The following is a 26,038-nucleotide window of genomic DNA, read 5'->3' on the forward strand; positions in this document are numbered from 1 at the left end:
AGACTAGGGTTTACTTTGCCTAACATTTCCTGGACAGGACATCGGAAACTGTCCAAAGTCTCTCAATCTAACTCTCAGACTTTTGTGGAAGATCTCAGGGAGCAGGGGAATTGCCCATCGAAAGTTGAAACTTCCCAGGCAATTCCCAAGGAGGTCCACATGTTAGGGCTTCCACAGGATCCTGACGTGCATCTTCAGTCGTACGCCCTGTTGCCAACTACCCCGAGACCGGAAGATTTGGACCATTGTGTTACTCCTATTCACAGACTATCATGTGGACTTGAGGAAAGGCTCAGAGATATTTCTTACGGAACGCTTTCCCAATCTCACGGACCAAGACAAGTACAAATGAACTCCTTTACCCATTGCTCCTTACCTCACTGATCTAGCACTGGTTTCATGACCTCAGGACTTCCCAAAGTGCTTCACAGGCAGTAACAACAACTAGCATTGATATAGTGCCTTTTACATAAATATCCTGAGGCCCATCGCAGGAGCGATTATCAAACAGAAGTTTACACCAACCCACATAAGGAGATATTAAGACTGGTGACCAAAAACTAGGTCAGAGAGGTAGGTTTCAGGGAATGCCTTGAAGGAGGGTAGAGAGGTGGAGAGCCGGATGGGGTTTAGGGAGAATTCCAGAACTTGGGGCCTTGGCAGCCATGTCTTTGGAGAAATGAAAATTGGGGCTGTTCAGGAGGCCAGAATTGGAAGAGTGCAGATATCTCAGAGGATTGGAGGAGGCTCCAGTTTTCACTAATCTTTCTCTTGTTGAATGATCTACATCTCGCTGACCGCACTCTTGTCTTTTTTCCATATTAGGGTGACAAGGGAGACCCAGGGGCAGAAGGAGATAAAGGAGACAAGGGGCTTGAAGGATTGAAAGGAACAGAAGGACCACCAGGAGTGCCAGGAATCTCAGGAGTTCAAGTAAGTACCATTTCTATTTTCATAGAAATCATGAATACGGAGCAACTGGAAATAAGTTGGAAACAATCACAGATGAAGGATGTCAAAGTGCCCATGAGAATATTTTAAATCCCCAATAATCTTATGATAATTGCCCACCAAGATTATTCACAGACTTGATCATCTTTGATGCATTTGCAAGTTACTGGTAATTTTGCCAGGTTCCACTCTTTTTTTCCTTTCATGGGATGTGGTTGTCACATTTGATTCCCATCCTGAATTGCCCTTGAACTGAGTGGCTCACCACACCATTTCAGAGAGCAGTTAAGAGTCAACTCATGGATTTGGAATCCTGTGTAGGCCAGACCAGGTAAGGACAGCAGATACCTTCCCCAAAGAACGTTAGTAAACCAGATGGGTTTTTATAACAAGTGATATAGTTTCACAGTCACCACTACTGAGGCTCACTTTACATTCCAGATCTGATTAATTGAACTTCACCAGCTGCTATGGTGGGATTTGAGCACATGTCCCTAGATTAGGAGTCTGGGCCTCTGGATTACTAGTCCAGTGACATTACCACTACACCACCATCTACCCCACAGTACCTAGGAGATAGGACTACAATACAGCAATCCAATTTTTCAACATGCACTGACTGCTGGCGAGGCTCTACACTGGAGTCAAGACTCACCCACAGCATTAATAAGGAGGGAAAAAATTAGAGTATGAGAGAAAGCAAGTTAGTAATGCAAAGACGGATAGTAAGAGTTTCTCTAGATATTTAAATAAGTTAAACAAAGAGTTAACAAAGTGAGTTCTGGTCCTATAGAAAGAGCACCTGGGGAATTGATAAAGGAAAGCAGGGAGATGGCGGGTGATTTAAACAGGTATTTTGCTTTGTTCTTCACTATGGAGGACACGAGTAACATCCCCCACTAGCTGTAAATCAGGAAGGGAGGGAGGGAGAAACTCGGGAAAATTACAATCACCAGGGAAGCGGTACTGAGTAAATTGTTGGGGCTGCGGGCTGACAAATTCCCCAGGCCCGGATGGACTTCATCCTAGGGCCTTAAAAGAAATGGCTAGTGAGATAGTTGATACATTGGTTTTAATTTTCCAAAATTCCCTAGATTTGGTAAAGGTTCCATTAGATTGGAAAATAGCGAATGTAACTCCTTTATTCAAAAAGGGAAGGCGACAGAAAGCAAGAAATTGCAGGCCAGGTAGTCTAGCATTCGTCATAAGGAAAATGTTAGAAGCTATCATTAAAGATGTTATAACAGGGCACTTGGAAAAATTCAGAGCAATCAGGCAGAGTCAACATGGTTTTGTGAAAGGGAAATCATGTTTCACCAATTTATTGGAGTTCTTTGAAGAAGTAACGTATGCTGTGGATAAAGGGGAACTGGTGGATGTACTGTACTTAGATTTTCAAAAGACATTTGATAAGCTGCCACATCAAAGGTTATTGCAAAAAAATAAAAGCTCATGGTGTAGGAGGTAACATATTGACATGGATAGAAAATTGGCTAGCTAACAGGAAACTGAGGGTAGGCATTAATAGGTCTTTTTTCTGGTTGGCAAGATGTAGCAAGTGGTGTGCCACAGGGATCAGTTCGGGGGCCTCAACTTTTTTTTGCAATACATAAATGACTAGGATGAAGGGACCAAAGGTATGGTTGCTAAATTTGCTGATGACACAAAGGTAGCTGGGATGTGAGATGCGAAAAGGACACAAGGAGGCTACAGAGGTATATAGATAGGTTAAGTGAATGGGCAAAGACCTGGCAAATGGAGTACAATATGGGAAAGTGTGAAATTGTCCATTTTGGCAGGAAAAATAAAAAAGGAAGCATATTTTCTAAATGGCGAGAGATTGCAGAGCTCTGAGGTGCAGAGGGATCTGGGTATCTTAGTGCATGAATTGCAAAAGGCTAGTATGCAGGTAATACACAGCAAGTAATTAGGAAAGCTAATCGAATGTTATTGTTTATTGTGAGGGGAATTGAATACAAAAGTAGGGAGGTTATGTTTCAGTTATACAGGGCATTGGAGTACAGTGTACAGTATTTGTCTCCTTATTTAAAGAAGGAGGTAAATGCATTGGAAGCAGCTCAGAGAAGGTTTACTAAACTAATACCTCGATTGAAACAAAAACAAAAATACCTGGAAAAACTCAGGAGGTCTGGCAGCATCTGCGGAGAGGGATGCAGTTAACGTTTCGAGTCTATATGACTCTTCATCAGAACTAAGGAAATATAGAAATGAGGTGAAATATAAGTTGGTTGAGGGGAGTGGGACAGGTGGAGCTGGATTGAGGGCCAGTGATAGGTGGAGGCAAAGAAGAGATTGCCAAAGAAGTCATTGACAAAAGGACAAAGGGGTGTTGACGGTGGTGATATTATCTAAGGAATGTGCTAATGGTGACATTAAGGGTAGAAAGCTGGATGAGCAAGTGGCAGATAGCCCTAGTGGGGGTGGGATGGGGGGAAGGGATCGAAATAGGCTAAAAGGTAGAGATAAAACAATGGATGGAAATACATTTAAAAATAATGGAAAAAGAAAAAAAATGTTTTTTTAATTATAAATTATGGGAAAAGGGGGGATCGGAAAGGGGGTGGGGATGGAGGAGAGAGTTCATGATCTGAAGTTGTTGAACATAATGTTAAGTCCGGAAGGCTGTAAAGGCCTAGTCGGAAGATGAGGTGCTGTTCCTCCAGTTTGCGTTGAGCTTCACTGGAACATTGCAGCAGGCCAAGGACAGACATGTGGGCATGAGAGCAGGGCGGTGTGTTGAAATGGCAAGCGACAGGGAGGTCTGGGTTATACTTGCGGACAGACCGAAGGTGTTCTGCAAAGCGGTCACCCAATCTATGTTTGGTCTCTCCAAAGTAGAGGAGACCGCATTGGGAGCAGCGAATGCAGTAGACTAAATTGAAGGAAGTGCAAGTGAAATGCTGCTTCACTTGAAAGGAGCGTTTGGGCCCTTGGATGGTGAGGAGGGGGGAAGTAAAGGGGCAGTTGTTACACCTTCTGCGGTTGCATGGGAAGGTGCCGTGGGAGGGGGTTGAAGTGTAGGGGGTGATGGAGGAGTGGACCAGGGTGTCCCGGAGGGAATGATCCCTGCGGAATGACGCCGGGGGGTGGTGGGGGGGGTGGGGGGCGAAGGGAAGATGTGTTTGGTGGTGGCCATCATGCTGGAGATGGCGGAAATGGCGGAGGGTGATCCTTTGAATGCAGAGGCTGGTGGGGCGATAAGTGAGGACAAGGGGGACCCTTGCGCTGTCAGACCTGCTGAGTTTTTCCAGCTATTTTTGTTTTTGTTTCAGATTTCCAGCATCCGCAGTATTTTGCTTTTATCTTAGCTAACACCTGGATTGTGCAGGATGTCTTATGAGGAAGGATCGGACAGACTAGGCTTGTATCCGCTGGAGTTTAGAAAAGTAAGAGGTGACTTGATTGAAACATATAAGATCCTGAAGGGTCTGAACAGAGTGGATGTGGACAGGATGGCCAGAATCTTCCAGCCCACTGCGGCACATTCCCCACAGCAGGGCTGGTGAGCTATTGAAATCTCCGTCCACATCGGTGGGACTGGAGGATTCTGCTGGCGTGAAGGGCTGGAAAATTCTGGCCAATGTTTCCTCTTGAGAGAGAATCTAGTAAATCTAGAACTAGGGGTCACTATTTAAAAATAAGGGGTCGCCCATTTAGGACAGGGATGAGGAGAAACCTTTTCTCTCAAAGGGTGGTGAGCCTTTGGAACTCTCTTCCTCAAAAGGTAGTGAAAACAGAGCCTTTAAACATTTTTAAGGCAGGACTAGATAGATTCTTGATTAACAAGGGGGTGAAAGGTTATCAGGGGTAGGCAGGAATGTGGGGTTGAGGTTACATTCAGATCGGCCATGATCTTATTGAATGGCGGAGCAGACTCGAAGGGCCGAGTGGCCTACTCCTCCTACTTTTGATATCTTTGTATGTTGAATAAGTGGACATTACAATGTGTTATTTAATCTCTACTCCTGTTACAATCAGGGGACTGAAGAGCTAACTCTGTGGCCAGGATTTTCCAGTCCAGCCTGCAGCGTGAATCGTCGCAAGTGGGGCTGGAAGATCCCGCCCTATAGCGCTGCATTATTTCACCTGTTACATCAGGTGCGATGCAGTGAAGGTTTGGCTGATTCAGCGAGTTCTGCCGGCAAAACCTGGGAAACATGCATTTCACATTTTTGAGTCATTTGACATGTGGCGGGAAGCAGTGGGATGTTGTTCTGCCACCATTCCCCTTTCCCCCCCAACCCCTCCACAACTCACCCACTTTGTTCCAGCGTTTAGTATCTTCCCAGCGTGGGAGATGGAAATAGTTTTTTTTTGAAGGAGTTATTTTGTCTGTTACTGTTTGGGAGACAGGTCATGTCAAGGAACCTGCCCTGCATCATTTTTGAGATAAATTGACAGCATTTTACCTCTTAAAATGAACATTAGCACAGAGCAACCATGTTGCAAGTTAGTAAGTATTATTCAGGAAGAAATCTTGCGTTGTTCTACTTGTTTATAACCACCACATAGCTCTGTTTTAGAAAATTACAGTCGATCGTCTTAGCTGTTAAAAGAATTCTTAAAAATATGTTCTTTTCTGTGTGTCAAAGTGCAGTGGTGTTTGATGTTGCTGTTTTGTTCCGCTGAATAATACTCCTGGTAGTTTCATTTACAGCAGTGGGCCATGCTAAGGTCTTTGTATACTGTTTCCTATCATCTCAGTTAATATTCTCAGAGGGGATGAATGTGGGAGCAGTGGCTTGCTGCCATCCTTATCTGCGGTTTTAAACTGTTTTCGAAACTGTGCAGGAACACTGTAAACCCTTTGTTGAAAAGAATGGCTTATTCAAAAGAAAATATTGTGTATCTTTTTGAGGCTATTTTTAAATGCTGCATTCGAGTACAAACAAGAGGTACTTTTTTTCCCCAATAGATTGCAATTCTGTCCAATGTTTGTAGATTTAGGAAGTTGTTGAGTAGCGACTTCAAGAACCAGGTGCCCAACATCTGGAGGCTGTTTGAACCTGACATTTAATGACATTGTACAGTCAGGATTGGGAGGGAGCAGGCGTCAGACAGGCAGGGGGAATTGGGCCAAGGCTGTATGTTCTGGATCTGAAATCAATTCCAAACATGTTTCAAAATTATGGAACCAGCCACTGAGTAGACAAACTAATGTTTGCAAATGCAGGTTAAATGCTGATTATGGGTTGGTTGCGCTAAAACCCCTTTCAAAACTTGGTTAACTTTTCATTGTAAATTACGTGGACGCCAGCCAGACCTATTCCCACTTAAATCAGCCGCACCTTGTTTACAAGGTTCATTCCTTCTTCGTGTTCCCAAAGCAGAAGGGTTTTTGTTTTTTTTTTCTTTTGCCTGTCTGTGTGAATTGGCACCTGTATGGATGTGCCCAGGGACAGCGTTCTAATATTACAACAAAAAAAAAGCCAGCAGCAAAAATCTAAACATTGCACACCTCGTGACTTTTTAATAAAGATCTAAATCTGAAACTCCATGTTTCAATTCTGTGAAAAAAAGTTAATTCTTTTATTGCTAGTTTCATTTCACAAATCCTCGCTGGAGCTGGTATCATTTTGTGTGTTTGGTGCTGGATTTTCCTTCTTCACCAACACAGATATGTAGGATCGCCACTCGCTGATAAGAGTGAGGACCACTAAAATGAGAAGTATTACTGGAGAGGGGCTGGGCACTAAGACCATACTATTAGTGAGAGTTTTGGATTCTCTCAGTATGCATTTTGGATGTGTTCTCAGAATGTTTAATGGGTGATTTCTATTGTGGTTACACAAGGGAGTAGAATGCCAAAGAGTCTACCCGTCACTGCATTTAAATCCACAACCTACAATGGTAGACATGCAAAATGCCTTTTCTGATAACATTAGGTCAATGAATTTGAACAAAGCTGACAGCTGTCATAGACGTGACTGCAGTTTGGCAGTCTTGCAGTTGCTTTGGCTTTGATCAAATTAAGTGACACAAGTGCTTGCAGCTTCCATGCAGATTTGGTTGATTAAATATGGCAAAGGGTTAAATGGGCTACTGCTGCAAAGACTCATTTGAATTCCCCTGTTTCAATTCATTTCCACTGTTGAGTTTGTTCAGTCTTGATGGACCCGTTAGATTAACTGTTTCCATTAAGTTTCAGAAGGGACCCAAGCCAATAAAATCTGGAATGAGTTTGTACTTAGCGCAAGTTCATGTTGGCCTGAGTTTGCATAAATCACTCCAGATTTTGGCATTCACTCTCCCCTGTAGATGGTGAAGAGCAGGAAATCTCCTTGTGACTCTTCCAGGTCTCTTTAATAATCAGAGCCTCGTACTGCAACATAAGCACCCGCTCAGTCTTAACGTCTGGAGGCTTTGCAGAAAACTATTGCAGCATTCCAGAGCATAGCTACATGCCTGTTGTTATATTCACATGTGGTACATACTACTCTAGACTTGAAGGTGTTAACAGCAATCCATCCAATCTGAATGAGGCATGCTAGTGATGCCATCACGAGCCAATCCTCCAAAACTAGTTTTGAGTTTTGTCTCTGGTTTTTGCTCATGGGAAGTAGAGTTCTTTGAGCACACTGTCAGGCTTTATGGCCACATTTAAACATTAAGACCACTGGTGGAAGCCCAGGGCTTATAAAATGGCAACCATATGACGTTCAGCCACTTCCAGCAAGGGCCACACAGCACGCCAAGATTGTAACGGCACCAGTGAGGCCATGATGTACATGCATCGGAGGCTCAGAGAGTAGATAGACCATGACATCACTCCATGTCTAGTGATGGTTTGGTGCGCAGCTTACGAGTTTGGACCTCGTAGAACCTGTTAACACCCTCTCTTAGATACTCCCGCCTGAACATGTGTTCAACTGCATGAGGGACCTCCCATGAGTGCTATTTAAAGGGATCACCACGGGACTTCCAAGTGAGGTGCTTTTGACCTCGTTTTGCTGCCGCAGAGGGAGTGGAATGACTTATATTGTGTTGTTGGAGTGTGGAAAATTGGGAAGATTCTGAAGATAGTGCTGCTAGACTTTAACAAGGAGATCGGAGGAGTTTGGATCCTGTCAACAGAAAGCCTGCTTTCAGTAATGGGGGCTAGAGTTACAGTCACTCCTGGGCCGCAACATGAATTGGGGATGGAGCGTGGGCAGCAGAGAGGGGAGGCCATGCACAGTGAGAGGAGGAGGAGGTTCCCAATAGAAGGCCATACCCCCCCAAGGGTCTTTAGAGAGCACTTGTTCTACCTCCAATTCAGCAAGGAGCAGTGTCCAAGATATTTGCATTTCACCAAGGAGGGGATCCCTGAACTGTGGCCTCTCTTACAAATGGACCTACAACCACCCAGCTGGATGAGGACAGAGCTTCCAATGGCTGGGAAAGTTCCTCTGGTCCTCAATTTCTTCACCAGCAGATGCTTCCAGGTGGGAGCAGCGATATTACCAACATGTAACAGTTTGTTGTGAATCACTGCATCAGGGGGGTTACGGAGGCACTGTACATAAGGAGACAGGACTTCATACTCTTCTCTCCTATCAGAGAGAAGAAGAAGGTGCAAGCACATATTTTTGTTAAGCTAGCAGGATTCCCAATGGTGCAGGGAGCAATCGACTGTGCGCAAGTGTCTCTGCGGCTGCCTCATAGTTACAGGAAGATGCACCGGAACCCATAACTACAGGGGGTCACATTCTGAGCATGCAGTTGGTGTGCAGCCGTTGTAGAACATCATGTTGGTGAATGCCTGCTATCGTGGCATCAGCCACAATGCTTTTATCTTGCGACAGTCAGCTGTACCCACCATCTCTGAGCCACCACAAAGGACCAAAAGTTGGTTATTGGGTGACAAGGGTTGCCCACCCTACAACTGGCATATGACTCCCCTCTGCCACCTAGCCGTGCATGGATAGCGCACCTACGATGAGAACCGCTGCCACCAGGAATGTTGTGGAGATAGCCTCCAACATCCTGAAACCACGGTTACACTGCCTGGACCACTTGGGCAGAGCCCTCCAGTACTCGCTGGACCATGTCCCCATATTCATGGTAGTCCGCTACGCCCTCCACAACAACATCTGGTGATCCTGAACACCTCAGTCAAATCTCCTGTGCCCTCTTAGGCCTGCAGTCTGACTTACAAGGTTGAATTTTTATGGACCCCACCAGCATATTTAAAGGCGGGGGCACATGAAATAAGGTGAGTGGCTTGACCGCCATCTTCCTGCCCATCCCCGACCTGTCCGCCATATTTAAGAGGGGCAGATAAAGCATCAGGCAGCCCGCCTGCCCTTAGGCCTATCGAGGCCCTTAAGTGGACAATAACTGCCACTTTTTTTTTAATTCATTCATGGGATGTGGGCATTGCTGGCCAGACCAGCATTTATTGCCCATCCCTAGTTGCCCTTGTGCAGAGGGCATTTAAGAGTCAATCACATTGCTGTGGGTCTGGAGTCACATGTAGGCTAGGCCAGGTAAGGACTGCAGATTTCCTTTCCTAAAGGACATTAGTGAACCAATGGGTTTTTACAACAATCGACAATGGTTTCATGGTCATAATTAATTCTAAACTCTTTTAATTCCAAATTTTTATTGAATTCAAATGCCGCCATGTGCTGTGACGGGATTCAAACCCGGGTCTCCAGAGCATTACCCTGGGTCTCTGAATTACTATAGCGCCAATACCACTATGCCATCGCCTCGCCTCATTCTGCCTCCGCCACAGTTTTTCGGCCTGCAGGGAAGGCGGAAGAAAGGTAAGCAGCCAGAAGCTTTGAGTGCATGAGCTACTGTTGGGCAGGAAAGGGAGCTACCTCCTTTGGGAGTCCCCTGTGCCCATCGGGGGCAACCCCCCCGCCCCACCCTTTATGCTTTGCCCTCCCCACCTCTCTGACACGATCCCCTCACCCTCCTGTGCTCACCCAAGACCCCTGGACTTCCCTTAAGACTGGTGTCCATCTTCACTTCTTCGTGGGCACTGGTTGTAGTCCAGCAGTGGCCACTACTGTATTCTGGCATTGCTGGGACGACAGCGCTGCAGGACAATGGGTGCGGAAATCCTGCTCTCAACTGATAAAAGGGTAATATCATTATGGGGCAGCCGGATTGCTGGTTGGCAAGGTGCTGACTGACTTTTAGGCCGGGCAGGGGTGGGGTGGTGGTCTGGGGGCTAGTGGTGGTGGGTAGCAGTGTGTGTAATCCGTCACTGGTAAAATCCACCCCTTCGTTTAAACTACATTTAGAGGCATTTTAGCCAATTAGGATACATATAAAGGTATATGCAGATGTACCTTTACTGGAATAGAGAGCAAATCCCGCACCATCATAGGAATTTGAATATCAGAATAGAAAATAAAGTACAATAGAAAATACTAAAGTGGGAGAAACACAAATCTACCACAAATGAAATCAATTAAGCTTTAGTGTAAGAGGAGAGCTTAAATCAAATCATTTTCTAGAAGGATAGAATTGAAAAGTAGAGAAATGATATTAAACTTGTGCAGAACCTTGGATAGACCACATTTGAATACTGTGCACAATTCTGGTCTTCATATTATTAAAAAAGGATGCAGAGGCACTGGAGAAGGTGCGAAAAAGATTTACTGGAATGATACCAGCAGTGAGAGCTTATACCTGTCAAGGAAAGTTGAACAGACATGGAGCTTTTTTCTTTAGTAAAAAGCAGAGTGAGGAATGGTCTGATAGGGGTCTTTAAGACCATGAACGGATTTTTATTGCCCCATCCTTAATTGCCCTTGTGAAGGTGGTGATGAGCTGCCTTCTTGAACCGCTGTAGTCCACGGATTGATAGGATAAATGTAGAGAAGATGGTTTCATTTCGAGATGAGACCAGAATATAAATATAAGACAGTCACTAAGAAATCCAGAAATTCAGCAGTAACTTCTTTAGCCAGAGATTGGAACTCGTACCACAGGCAGTAATTGAGATGAGTAGCTTGGTTGCATTGAAGGGGAACCCAGATAAACACATGAGGGAGAAAGGACTAGAAGGGTATGTTGATGACAGGGTCAGATGATGAAGGGTGGGAGGTGGCTCATGTAGAAAATAAGCACTGGCGTGGACCATTTAGGTTGACTGACCTGTTTCTGTGCTGTCAATGCTTAGCATGCATTACACACATTTTTACTAACTATAATTTTTTGTTTTATTCTTTCATGGGATGTGGGCATCACTGGCAAGATGAACATTTGTTGCCCATCCCTAATTGCCCTTGAATGAGTGACTTCTAGGTCATTGCAGAGGGAAGTTAAGAGTCAACCACATTGCTGTGGGTCTGGAGTTACATGTAGGCCAGACCAGGTAAGGATGACAGATTACCTCCCCTAAAGGACATTAGTGAACCAGATGGGTTTTTACAACAATCATTGATAGTTGCATCCTAACCCAGGTTACTGAGGCTAGCTATATATTTCAGATTTATTAATTAATTTCTAATTTAAATTCCACCAGCTGCTATGGTGGGATTTGAACCCATGTCCCCAGAGTATCTGGGGCCTCTGGATTATTAGTCCAATGACATTACCATCTCCCCATGTTCCCTAGTAGCAGACTTGGATTATCTCTTTGTACGGTTACATTGACTACTGTGTTTCACTTCTGCTTTAAAGTGTCAGCTGCTCCTCAGTCAGTAGCTCTCTCGCCTCTTGAGTCAGAAGGTTGTGGGTTCAAGTCACACTCCAGAGGCTTGAGCAGAAAAATCTAGGCTGATGCTCCAGTGTCGCACTGAGGGAGTGCTGCATAGTCAGAGGTACTTTTTTTTCAGGAGAGCCTTCTTAGACTCAGAACAAAGAGAGTGGCTCACAAACTGCTGGGCCTTAAAGTTGATCGAAAGACCTTTCAAACAACATGACCAACATTGATTCCTTTAATCAACACTGCAAATTGCTACTGCCAACAACAATTTGTATTTATATAGCGCCTTTAAATAATGAAACACCCCAAGGCTCTTCATAGGAGCATTATAAAACAAAATATGACACGGAGCCACACAAGGAGATATTAGGTCAGATGACCAGAAGCTTGGTCAAAGAGGTAGGTTTTAAGAGGTGTCTTAAAGGAGAAAGGTGAGGTAGAGAGGTGGAGAGATAGTGGGAGGGTATTCCAGAGCTTGGGGCTTAGGCAACTGGAGGCATGGCTACCAATGGTGGATCAAATAAAATTGGGGATGCACAAGAGGCCAGAATTAGAGGAGTGCAGATATCTCAGAGGGTTGTGGGGCTGGAGGAGATCACGGAGATAAGGAGTGCAAGGACATGGAAGGATTTGAAAACAAGCATGAGACTTTTAAAATCAAGACTTGCTTGACTGGGAGCCAATGTAGGTCAGGGAGCTTCGGGGTGATAGGGAAAAGGGGACTTGCTACGAGATGAGACACGAGCAGCAGAATTTTGGATGACCTCAAGTTTGCGGAGGGTAGGATGTGGGAGACCAGCCCAGAGGGCGTTGGAATAATCGAGCCTAGAGGTAACAAAAACACACCAAAAGCAAAGTAATCAAGGATTAGGGATATAGGGCGGGAAAGTGGAGTTGAGGTATATCAGCCGTCATCTTATTGAATGGCAAAGCAGGCTTGTGGGGCCTTTTGACCGACTCCTGCTCCTATTATTTATGTAAGTATGACAAGGTGAAGTGTAGTATAAAGGATTAACAGATGGGATATGCTGATGTATGACATAGATGATGAAGCATCACTGACATCGGTCAGTCATGGGTTAGACTTTCTCGAGAGAGGTTGGAACACCATGCTCAGGAGCAACATGCCTACTCTGTACCTTTTTGGATGTAGTAGTAATAAACAAGTGTTAAGCAAGTGCCAGAGTAAGACTACAGTCTGTCTAGTAATCAAGTACCACACCTATAGTCCACAGATACAAAGGACCATCTCAGAACTTGGTGGCAGCTATAGAGACATTGATGTAAAAATTACATTGCTGTTATCGAAGGAGCCACACAGTGAAGAAAAGCTTGATAGCAGCTCATACTTACTACTCAGTGAAAGGAGAAGGCAAACTGGAGAGAGGTAATGACGGCCATACCTGGTGAGAAGTTCCTGCCACTATCCCACCTGTTTGGCTGTCTCGAGGGCCCACAGAGAGGCCAGCAGAGGGAGTTATGGAAACGCCATTTCCTTCGGTGCCGAGCAACATCGGGCTTTCACACTGCAGAGCAGAAGCATCAAGTCAGTTCCTTTCTTTGTGCTGTAGGTCCAGTAGCAGCCGATGTCCTCCTGAGGCAGGAAGTGGAAGAGCCCACCACGGACTTTGGGACCATCCTCAAAGCCGTTGACACCTATTTTAGCCCAAAGCGAAACTTAGAGCCAGCACCTTTTGATTTGCAATAGAATGGAATGAATTATTTCTCACCAACCTATATGGCCTAGCTAGTTCTTGTGTGTACGGGGCACTGAAGGACAAGCTAATCCATGATCGCATAGCTATGAGTGTCCGGGATGGAAAACTCTCTGACTTCCTAAAGACCAAAGATGATCTTACTTTGGATCAAGTGGTCCAGTATGCAAGGCAGGTCGAGCTCAGAGGATTTAGCGGAGTTATACTATGGCGCGACTCTGAGGCTTGTCATGACTCCGTTGACTGGGTAGGCCCGCGGGCAGTGGCCCCACCCAAAAGAAAGCCCGCCGAACCGGGCGAAAGGGTGGAAAACTCCACACCGCCAGCCATCTTGAGATGCTTGTGTTGTGGCGTAAAGAGCCAACATAGATGCCCGGACTGCACAGCACGGTGGGGGAGGGTGGCGGGCATGCAGCAAAACTGGACATTTCAAACGTTACTGCAAATCCAACAGCTTTAATCAAAGTAGAAGACAAGAAAATATTAATGAAACACACTCCATCAAAGAGATTGGCGATCAAGATAAAGATGAAATTACAGAGTTCCCAGGGAAAAGGAATAATCTTAGCCCGAACTATTGGTCACTTGCAGTGCAAGTTAAAGGCTTCGATACCACCTTTAAAATTGATACCGGAGCTGGTGTTAACATACTGGCAGCTGATATTGACTGGCTTCATCCAATACTCCTTCATCCATCAGACATCAAATTACAAAGGCCAGGCAGTGAATCCTTATTGAGTGGCGATGTTGGCATGCTTCTAGGAATCCTAGAAAAACCATTTGACCAACACAATGTCGTTCATCGAACAACCTTCGACCTTTTATTTAGAACCGGTGGAGCTTCAGCCTACAGCAGCTGAGGAAGTTTATTCAATCAGCAGTAAGTTCCTTTCTTTCACAGGGACACCATCCATCCCAGGCGGAGATTGGAGTTCTGAACCTCTCAGTTCTTCGTGAAGTTAGGGCAGAGGTGGTAGGTACAGAAACACAGGGGCAGGCGCTGACCATCCACACGAAGACCTGCTGGACCTGAATTGCTCATTGCTGCAGAAAACGATGCGGAAGAAGAGATAAATCAGCCGTGATCTTATTGAATGGCAAAGCAGGCTTAAGAGGCCTTGTGACCTACTCATGCTCCTGTCTTTTATTTAACTTTGTTTTTTGTTATTCCTTCACAGGACGTGGGCCTCACTGGCTAGACCAGCATTTTTATTGCCCATCCCTAATTGCCGTTAAGTATCACAAGATGAAGTACATTCTTTTCATTTGTTCACGGGTTGTGGGTATCGATGGTGGGGAGTTCCAGGATTTTGACCCAGTGACAGTGAAGGAACGGTGATATAGTTCCAAGCCAAGATGATGTGTGTCTTGGAATGAAACTTACAGGTGGCGGTGTTTCCATGCGGCTGCTGCCCCATGCCTTTGTAGGTAATAGAAGTTGTAGATTTGGAAGGTGCTGTCAAAGATGTATTTTGATTCTTAATATGTTATTTTTGTTAATTCAATCACCTGGAGCAGTCAAAATTAACTGTTTCACTGCAGATCCAATTAATGCTGCACTTCAAAGTTACGAATTATTTCAAAGACACCAGCTTACGCTTGGATAAAGGCTAGAAGCTAAGAGGACAGTCCAAGACCCTAAAAAAAAGGGAAGGAAACTGGCACAGAAGAGTGAAGTGTGTGTATTTGAATATTAGGTTGGAGGAGGAAGAATGTGCAGGGTTACAGGGAGAAGGCAAGGCAATGGCACTAGGTCTATTGCTCATTTGGAGAGCCGACACAGACACAATGGGCTGAATGGTCTCCTTCTGTGCTGTAACAATTCTGTGATTCTGAGGGCACAGAGGCAGGGACTGGTCCTGTTCTGAAACTACTGCCCACCAACAAAGGAACTGGAAGAACTTGGTAAGCCTGAGGCCCAATTGACAAACCCTCATAGCCTTCAAAAGAAATGCATTGACGTGACTGACTTTATAGGGGAACATCGTAATTAAAAATAACATTTCTGGTAACCCGATGTCTTGCGGTTAAAGCCTTGGACTTCTCAAAGGACCCAAGGCCAAATTCCAGCCTCAATTGACATTGGAATCAATTGCTCCCAGTGGCAAATTTATTGAAGTCCAGCTGGCCACCAGATGGGGAGAATCTTACAGTGTTAGGGGAAAATGTACTCCCTCCACTCACTACATGTGCCTTCTGTCAAGTTGTATTGGTGCGGATTGCAGAGACTAGGTAGCCCAGACAACCTTTGTTGTAGGACAATAACACCCAGATGCAAAAAAGTAAAGGAAAATCAGCATATCATGACATTAAATAAACAAATGTTGTTTGATAAAAGTTTATTAAAGTGCAGCAGGATTATTATCAGTTATGCACCCATTTGGCAAATTACCAGATAATAGCCTTTCATCAGATTTATCTCCGTTTACTGATAGCTTCCTAAGTAATCAGTAAAATAGAAGTGATGTCAGTTTTTCCTAAACCACTTGTTTAGTTCATTTAACATTTATTCAAACCTTATGTACGATCGCAGAACCAGGGGATATTTTTGAAGCAAGAAAGCACTTTTTTCCAAGTAGCATCCCACAAGCATTGCACGAAAACCTTTTAAAATCTTGATCATAATACGGCTGTGGCTTGGCGATTAACTGATCACATTTACCAGACCCGGAATTCTGTTGAGACGAACACAACCTTTAAATACAGACCTGCAAGAAACATTTTATGAGCACGGCTTTTTAAATTGGGCCTCGGTATAGTACTAAAGCCCAGTGACTGTGACGTTCTACTTCCTACGTTGGGAGATGTTTAATGCTTTTTTATTGTTTGAAACAATAACTTTATTTGGATTGATTTGGATTATTTATGTTTTCTTTATTTATGGCAGTCTGCCGATTAACTGGTCACAAAGGAAAATCATAGTGCAAACCCAATATACTGTTACGATCCAGTTAGGGATCATTAACATTTAAAAACAATTATGAATACCTCGTTTTTGACCAATAGAAATATTTCACATTTTTAACAAAACAAAGTTTGTAGTATACAAAAGAATTGATCAGAGCAAATATGGTGAAGTTAACACAATAGCTTATAATTACACATTGTGCATTCGGGTTACTTTATACTTCGCCCAAGAATTCTCTTATAAGACACATCAATTTATGGTTATTTACTTCTGTAGGGGCCACCCATATGTATGCCACAGTCCTCTGGGGAATTTCTCCTCAGCTCCAGCTATTCACCATCTTTCATTCACCATCTCCTGCCTGTGGGGGGGCCTCAGTCACTTGTTCTGGTTACTTTTCAATACTCCCAAGCAAAGTTTAGCTGACTACTTTCGTTTGCAGTAAGACATGATGATTCGAATTCCCAATGGATTCTAACTAGAAAACCTCCCAGCTTCTATTCACTCCCTCATGGGGCAGTGATGGTGTAGTGGTATTGTTGCTGGACTAGTAATCTCAGAGTGATGCTGTAGGTTCAAATCCTGTCATAGCAGATGGTGGAAATTGAATTTAATAAAAACCTGGAATTCGAAAGTCTGATGACCTCTTCTCTGTAAGAAACCATCTGTTTCACTAATGCCCTTTAGGGGAGGAAATCTGCCATCCAGACCTGGTTGACTCTTATATAAAAGCAAAAAAACTGCGGATGCTGGAAATCCAAAACAAAAATAAAAATACCTGGAAAAACTCAGCAGGTCTGGCAGCATCTGCGGAGAGGAACACAGTTGACGTTTCGAGTCCGTACGACTCTTCAACAGAACTAAGGAAGAATAGAAGAGAGGTGAAATATAAACTGGTTTAAGGAGGGGTGGGACAAGTAGAGTTGGATAGAGGGTCAGTGATAGGTGGAGATAGCCAAAAGATGTCATAGACAAAAGGACAAAGAGGTGTTGAAGGTGGTGATATTATCTAAGGAATGTGCTAATTAAGGGTAGAAAGCAGGACAAGCAAGGTACAGATAGCCCTAGTGGGGGTGGGGTGGGGTGAAGGAATCAAAAAAGGCTAAAAGGTAGAGATAAAACAATGGATGGAAATACATTTAAAAATCATGGAAATAGGTGGGAAAAGAAAAATCTATATAAATTATTGGGAAAAAAGGGGGGTATCGGAAAGGGGGTGGGGATGGAGGAGAGAATTCATGATCTAAAATTGTTGAACTCAATATTCATTCCGGAAGGCTGTAAAGTGCCTAGTCGGAAGATGAGGTGCTGTTCCTTCAGTTTGCGTTGAGCTTCACTGGAACAATGCAGCAGGCCAAGGACGGACATGTGGGCATGAGAGCAGGGTGGAGTGTTGAAATGGCAAGCGACAGGGAGGTCTGGGTAATGCTTGCGGACAGACCGAAGGTGTTCTGCAAAGCGGTCACCCAGTCTGCATTTGGTCTCTCCAATGTAGAGGAAACTGCATTGGGAGCAACGAATGCAGTAGACTAAATTAAGGGAAGTGCAAGTGAAATGCTGCTTCACTTGAAAGGAGTGTTTGGTCCCTTGGACGGTGAGGAGAGGGGAAGTAAAGGGGCAGGTGTTGCATCTTCTGCGTTTGCATGGGAAGGTGCCGTGGGAGGGGGTTGAGGTGTAGAGGGTGATGGAGGAGTGGACCAGGGTGTCCCAGAGGGAACGATCTGATCCCTGCGGAATGCCGCCGGCGGGGGGTGGTGAAGGGAAGGTGTGTTTGGTGGTGGCATCATGCTGGAGTTGGCGGAGGATGATCCTTTGAATGCGGTGGCTGGTGGGGTGATAAGTGAGGACAAGGGGGATCGTATCATGTTTCTGGGAGGGAGAGGAAAGTGTGAGGGCGGATGCGCGAGAGATGGGCCGGACACGGTTGAGGGCCCTGTCAACCACCGTGGGTGGAAAACCTCGGTTAAGGAAGAAGGAGGACATGTCAGAGGAACTGTTTTTGAAGGAAGCGTCATCAGAACAGTTGCGACGGAGGCGAAGGAACTGAGAGAATGGGATGGAGTCCTTACAGGAAGCGGGGTGTGAGGAGCTGTAGTTGAGGTAGCTGTGGGAGTCGGTAGGCTTGTAATGGATATTGGTGGACAGTCTATCACCAGAAATTGAGACAGAGAGGTCAAGGAAGGGAAGGGAAGTGTCAGAGATGGACCATGTGAAAATGATGGAGGGGTGGAAATTGGAAGCAAAATTAATAAATTTTTCCAGGTCCAGACGAGAGCATGAAGCAGCACCGAAGTAATCATCGATGTACCGGAGAAAGAGTTGTGGGAGGGGGGCGGAGTAGGACTGGAACAAGGAATGTTCCACATACCCCATAAAGAGACAGGCATAGCTGGGGCCCATGTGGGTACCCATAGCCACACCTTTTATTTGGAGGAAGTGAGAGGAGTTTAAGGAGAAATTGTTCAGTGTGAGAACAAGTTCAGACAGATGGAGGAGAGTAGTGGTGGATGGGGATTGTTCGGGCCTCTGTTTGAGGAAGAAGCGGAGAGCCATCAGACCATCCCGGTGGGGGAAGGAGGTGTAGAGGGATTGGACGTCCATGGTGAAGAGGAGGCGTTGGGGCCAGGGAACTGGAAATTGTTGATATGATGTAGGGTGTCAGAGAAATCACGGACGTAGGTGGGAAGGGACTGGACAAGGGGAGAGAGAATGGAGTCAAGATAGCAAGAAATGAGTTCCGTGGGGCACGAACAGGCTGACACGATCGGTCTGCCGGGACAGTCCTGTTTGTGGATTTTGGGTAGGAGGTAGAAGCGGGCCGTCCGAGGTTGAGAGACTATCAGGTTGGAAGCTGTGGAAGGAAGATCTCCAGAGGAGATGAGGTCAGTAACAGTCCTGGAAACAATGGCTTGATGTTCAGTGGTGGGGTCATGGTCCAGGGGGAGGTAGGAGGAAGTGTCTGCGAGTTGACGCTCAGCCTTTGCGAGTAGAGGTCAGTGCACCAGACAACAACAGCACCATCCTTGTCAGCGGGTTTGATGACAATGTTAGGGTTGGACCTGAGAGAACGGAGTGCAGCAAGTTCAGAGAGAGACAGGTTAGAGTGGGTGAGAGGAGCAGAGAAATTGAGACGACTAATGTCACGCCGACAGTTCTCAATGAAAAGATCAAGAGAAGGTAAGAATCCAGAGGGAAGGGTCCATGTGGAGGGAGAATATTGGAGGTGGGTAAAAGGATCCATTGAACAGGGAGAGGACTCCTGCCCAAAGAAGTGAGCACGGAGACGAAGGCGGCGGAAGAAGAGTTCAGCATCGTGCCGAGCCCAAAATTCATTGAGATGAGGGCTTAAGGGTATGAAACTAAGTCCTTTGCTGAGCACTGAACGTTCAGCATCGGAGAGGGGAAGGTCAGGGGGTTTGGTGAATACACGGCTGGGGCTGGGATTGGAAGACGGGATGGGGACAGAGGGATGGGCAGGGGTGGAGGGTCCTGGATGGGTGTTGGTGTCGATGAGTTGTTGGAGCTTGCGTTCTTTTGCACCTGAAAGAAAGAGACAAAGTTGTTGAGGCGTCAGATGAGACGAAGAATAAAATGAAACTGGGGGCACGCGCAGTTTAGAAAAAGGGTGCGTCGGTGCTGCTGGAGGGAGAGGGCAAGTGTGTTCATATGGCGGCGCATGGCACTGAGTGTGGATCTCAGAATGCGACGAGAACAGCAGTCCAAGGGGTGTTGTATGTCCCAGAGATACCTGTAGTCCTGGGTGGGTTCGAAACATGAGGGATGGAATTTCAGTTGAAATCCACGTGGGGTAAGTCGGAGACGGAGACAGTCACTGAGGATGGAAATATGGCTGTGAAAGCGAGTTTTAGTAAACACCTTGTCAAACACCAGGAGAGAAATGGAAAGCAATGAAGGTGAACAAGGCAAAAGAGAGATACAGAAATTCCACTTTGCAGAACACCTTTGGTCTGTCCGCAAGCATTACCCAGACCTCCCTGTTGTTTGCCACTTCAACACTCCACCCTGCTCTCATGCCCACATGTCTGTCCTTGGCCTGCTGCATTGTGCCAGTGAAGCTCAACGCAAACTGGAGGAACAGCACCTCATCTTCCGACTAGGCACTTTACAGCCTTCCGGAATGAATATTGAGTTCAACAATTTTAGATCATGAACTCTCTCCTCCATCCCCACCCCCTTTCCGATCCCCCCCTTTTTTTTCCAATAATTTATATAGATTTTTCTTTTCCCACCTATTTCCATTATTTTTAAATGTATTTCCATCCATTGTTTTATCTCTACCTTTTAGCCTTTTTCGATTCCTTCACCCCACCCCACCCCACTAGGGCTATCTGTACCTTGCTTGTCCTGCTTTCTACTCTTAATTAGCACATTCCTTAGATAATATCACCACCTTCAACACCTCTTTGTCCTTTTGTCTATGACACCTTTTGGCTATCTCCACCTATCACTGGCCCTCTATCCAGCTGGTTGACTCTTAAATGCCCTCTGAAATAGCCTAGCAAGCCACTCAGTTGTATCAAACCACTGCAAAGTCATGAAACTGGGCAGACAACCTGGCATCGACTTAAGCACGGGAAACAACACTAATTACTAATTGGGAGAGCTGTCTCACAGACTAGTCAAGCAACAGCAGGGCATAGCCATCCTCATGGAATCATACTTACAGATAATGTCCCAGACACCACCATTGCATTCCCTAGGTAGAGGTAGCGATACAGTCAGGAGGGAGTTGCCCTGGGAGTCTTCAACATTGACTATGGACCCCATGAAGTCTCATGGCATCAGGCCAAACATGGGCAAGGAAACCTCCTGCTGATTACCATGTACTGCCCTCCCTCAGCTGATGAATCAGTGCTCCTCCATGTTGAACACCACTTGGAGGAAGCACTGAGGGTGGGAAGGGCACAGAATGTACTCTGGGTGGGGGACTTCAATGTCCATCACCAAGAAGGGCTCGGGAGCACCACGACTAACCAAGCTGGCCGAGTCCTAAATGACATAGCTGCTAGACTGGGTCTGCGGCAGGTTGTGAAGGAACCAACGAGAGGGAAAAACATACTTGACCTCATCCTCACCGACCTGCCTGCTACAAATGCATCTGTCCCTGACAGCATCAGTGACCACTGCACAGACGTTGTGGAGACCTGGTGAAGCTATATAATAGGACTACTTGCGTGCCAAATAGCATAAGCAGCAAGTGACAGACAGAGCTGAGCGATCCCACAACCAACGGATCAGATCTAAGCTCTGCAGTCCTGCCACATCCAGTTGTGAATGGTGGTGGGCAATTAACCAACTCACTGGCGGAGGAGGCTCCACAAATATCCCCATCCCCAATGATGGAGGAGCCCAGCACATCAGTGCAAAAGATTTGCTACAATCTTTGGCCAGAAGTGCCGAGTGGATGATCCATCTCAGCCTCCTCCGGAGGTCCCCAACGTCACTTCTGTCAGCCTTCAGCCAATTCAATTCACTCCACATGATATCAAGAAATGGCTGAAGGCACTACATACTGCAAAAGCTATGGGCCCTGACTATATTCTGGCAATAATACTGAAGACTTGTGCTCCAGAACTTGCCGAGCCCCTAGCCAAGCTATTCCAGTACAGCTACAACACTGGCTTCTACCCATGTATATAGAAATTTGCCCAGATATATCCTGTACACAAAAAGCAGGACAAATACAACCCGGCCAATTACTGCCCCATCAATCTACTTTCGATCATCAGTAAAGTAATGGAAGGGGTCATCAACAGTGCTATCAAGCAGCACTTGCTTAGCAATAACCTGTGCACTAATGTCCAGTTTGGGTTCCGCCAGGGCCACTCAGCTCCTGACGTCATTACAGCCTTGGTTCAAACATGGACAAAAGAGCTGAACTCACAAGGTGAGTTGAGAGTAACTGCCCTTGACATCAAGGCAGCATTTGACCGAGTGTGGCATCAAGGAGCCCCAGCAAAACTGGAGTCAATGGGAATCAGGGGGAAAACTCTCCGCTGGTTGGAGTCATACATGGCACAAAGGAAGATGGTTGTGGTTGTTGGAGGTCAGGCCCAACCATCTTCAGCTGCTTCATCAATGACCTTCCTTCCACCCATAAGGTCAAAAGTGGGGATGTTCACTGATGATTGCACAATGTTCAGCATCATTTGCGACTCCTCAGATTATGGAACAGTCCATGTCCAAATGCAGCAAGACTTGGACAGTACCCAGGCTTGGGCTGACAAGTGGCAAGTAACATTCGTGCCACACAAGTGTCAGGCAATGACCATCTCCAACAAGAGAGAACCCAATCATTGCCCTTGATGTTCAATGGCATTACCATCACTGAATCCCCTACTATCAACAACCATTGACCAGAATCTGAACTGGACTAGCCATATAAATACTGTGGCTACAAGAGCAGGTCAGAGGCTAGGTATCCTGCAATGGGTAACTCACCTCCTGACTCCCCAAAGCCTGTCCATCATCTACAGGGCATAAGTCAGGAGTGTGATGGAATACTCCCCACTTGCCTGGATGAGTGCAGCTCCCACAACACTCAAGAAGCTTGACACCGTTCAGGACAGAGCAGTCCTTTTGATTGTCACCACATCCACAAACATTCACTCCCTTCACCACCACCGCACAGTAGCAGCAGTGCGTACCATCTACAAGATGCACTGCAGGAATTCATCAAGGCTCCTTAGACAGCACCTTCCAAACCCACGACCACTACCACCTAGAAGGACAAGGGCAGCAGATAAATGGGAACACCACCACCTGGAAGTTCCCCTTCAAGTGACTCACCACCCTGACTTGGAAATATATCGCTGTTCCTTCACTGTCACTGAGTCAAAATCCTGGAACTCCCTTCCTAACAGCACTGTGGGTGTACCTACACCATATGGACTGCAGCGGTTCAAGGAGGCAGCTCACCACCACCTTCTCAAGGGCAACTAGGGATGGGCAATAAATGCTGGCCCAGCCAGCGAAGCCCACGTCCCGTGAATGTATAAAACAAAATAATAATTCAAACTTAGATTAAGCCTCATTGACATTCCGCACGGTCAGTGGTGACATTAGCTCTTCTCTCTGCTTATAGTGCAGGTCTATCTGACTGTCACTTACTTTGGCTAACTTCTCTCAGTGAGCTCCAAACTGCTCACACCAGTTTGAGGCTGCGACTAACCCTCCCAACAAAAAGCACCCAGATAAATTGAAACCAGAGAATCTTCCTCAGCTCCAACCATCTTCATGACAACCTTGGGCTGTCCTCAATCTGACCTTTAAGTTAATTATGCCTCATTTGCAATTTCCTTTTAGATCTGATGAAGTAAATGGGTTTTATGACCTTTCGTGGTTTGTCAAATGCTTTGAAACCAATTTAACTGTAAAAAAAATCCCCCATCATTGCCATTGCTCTTGCAAGCTTTGCAGACATCACATCTGCAGCTCTAAGTAAGACAATCTGCTGTTTTATAGCTCTATCTCGTCTATTCTGTCTTTATGAAACAAATGTGGATCACACTCTAACAGCACTGTGGGTGTACCTACACCGCATGGACTGCAGCGGTTCAAGAAGGCTGCTCACCACCACCTTCTCGAGGGCAGTTAGGGATGGACAATAAATGCGGGCCTTCCCAGTGATGTCCACATCCCAAGAAAATATAAATAAAACCTATTCCCTCCAGGATAGCGTTTACTGTTGTTGTGAATATCTAGTTTGCGGGTAGAAATTTGCACTGAGCGGGCGGGCACATGCCCGACTCGCTCGGGTGTAAAATGACGTGCGATGATGTCAGGCGAGTGTCCCGACGTCATCGTGCACTCGCCCGATATTTCGGCGGGCACGCGCAGCAGTCGGCAGAGCGCCCGCCGACACTTAACAGGCCTATTAAGGCCATTAAAGTAATAATTGACTGAACCATTTCACTGCCCGTCCAACCGTACGGTTGGCGGGCGGGCGAGAAGGCCAAGCAAAACTTTGGATTTTTTTAGGAAACTTCATCCACGGGCGGGATGAGGTTCCCAACAGCAAATAAAAATTAAATAAAAGTCTTTAAGTTTCATTCATAACATGTCCCTGCTCATGTGACAGTCACATGGGGGGGACATGTTTTTTAACTGAGGTAAATGTTTTAATTTTTTTGTTTTTAAACCTTCAGCTCCCTGAACCAGCTCTGTGCCTCAGGCAGCTGTCATTGCGCACACTCGCATGCACGCGCGAACGTCCATGCTCGGCCTCCTCCTGCCCCCCCGCCCAGACAGCGCTGAGCGCTGCAGTGCGCTTTTCACACTGGGCGCCCGTTAATTCGCCAGCCAGCGTGAAATTGGTGTCAGGGCCCGATCGCGGGCAGTGGTCGGCTTCACGACTGCTCCCGGGCCTGCCTGCCATGCCCATCCCTAATTGCCCCTTGAGTAAGTGGTGGTGAGCTGCCTTCTTGAACCGCTGCAGTCCATGTGGTGTAGGTACACCCACAAGTGCTGTTCGGGAGCGGGTTCCAGGATTTTGACCCGGTGACAGTGAAGGAACGGTGATATATTTCCAAGTCAGGATGGTGAGTGGTAGAGGTGCTCAAAATCATGAGGGGTCTAGACAAAGTAGATAGAGAGAAACTGTTTCCACTGGCAGAAGGGTTGAGAGCCAAAGGATGCAGATTGAAGATGATCGGCTTAAGAACCAGAAGCGACGTGAGGAAAATCATTTTTATGCAACGAGCGGTTCAGATCTGGAATGTAATGCCTAAGAGTGTGGTCGAGGAAGGTTCAACCATTTTACTGTTCACTGCTTTTCTTTCATTTTGTATTGCCCCAGATGTAGTCTTTAAACAAATTCTGAGGGAGATCATTGCACAATGCTTATCATAGATTGTATGGAATGCTGAATTTCAGCATTGTTGAACTCGGAGGGAAATCATGCCTGAGGAAAGCTGGTACGTTGGATAAATGCGAGAGGGAAAGGATTTGCAGGGCTGTGGGGAAAGGGCAGGGGAGTGGAACTCGCTAAATTGCTCTTGCAGAGAGCGTGCACAGACTCGACAGACCAAATGGCCTCCTTCTGTGCTGTAACCGTTCTGTGATTCTATGGAGGCACTGGTGTTCCCGTGTGCCTGCTGCCCTCGTCTTTCCAGGTGGCAGAGGTGACAGATATGGAAGATGCCGTTAAAGGAGCCTTGGTGAGTTACAGTCGTGCATCTTGTCGATGCCACTGCGTCTCCGTTCAGATCATTTGCTCCAGTTGATCTGCTCCGGGCCCATGCCCCTTGTCTGAGGATTATTTCAAATACCCAGATTGAAGGAAGTCAGTCTGTGAGATCATGGATCAACCTCAGGTTAGCCACACCTGCCCATTTCCCAAGCTTTTCAGAGAGAGAAGTCAAAGGGAATTCCTGCAATTAACAGCTTCCTGCATTTTGGTCATTTTCAGAGTGAAATGTCACCATTAATGGTTGTATGTTAACAGGCCCGTAGAACCCCAACAGGAGCAGTTAAGTGAATCCTGTACATGTAAGGTCCCTTAGATAATTAGCCGCTAGCTGTTTGCAGAGGGCTGAAGTCACAATCACAGGCTGTCATCACCAATTCTCCAGGGCAAAATATCCATTTTGCCAATTTTTTTTTTATCAAAAGTTTTCCTAAAGCGTTTGCAGTGTCGTCACAACCAAGAAATGTGCTTTTGGAAATGTACAATCAGAAAGTCCTAAATGAAAAGGACAATTCATGAAGAATCATGCTGAGTCATTGGCAGCCCAAAGCTGTGTATCAGCTGTGGCTCCATTGGTCACACTCTCC

The 26,038-nt window shown here is 45.9% G+C and overlaps 1 protein-coding gene across 2 annotated transcripts in view; it reads left to right on the top strand.

Moving 5' to 3' along the window:
- The window catches only part of col27a1b (collagen, type XXVII, alpha 1b), a 605,111-nt gene that overhangs the window by 481,945 nt on the left and 97,128 nt on the right, over positions 1-26,038 (top strand). For both annotated transcript variants that reach the window (XM_078550110.1, XM_078550108.1), the window contains exon 37: positions 826-933. In XM_078550110.1, coding sequence (XP_078406236.1) covers positions 826-933 — 108 coding nt within the window. The remainder of the gene's footprint in view (positions 1-825; positions 934-26,038) is intronic.

This window comes from Cetorhinus maximus, chromosome 10 (assembly GCF_964194155.1).
Source record: "Cetorhinus maximus chromosome 10, sCetMax3.hap1.1, whole genome shotgun sequence".
Classification (NCBI taxonomy): Eukaryota; Metazoa; Chordata; class Chondrichthyes; order Lamniformes; family Cetorhinidae; genus Cetorhinus; species Cetorhinus maximus.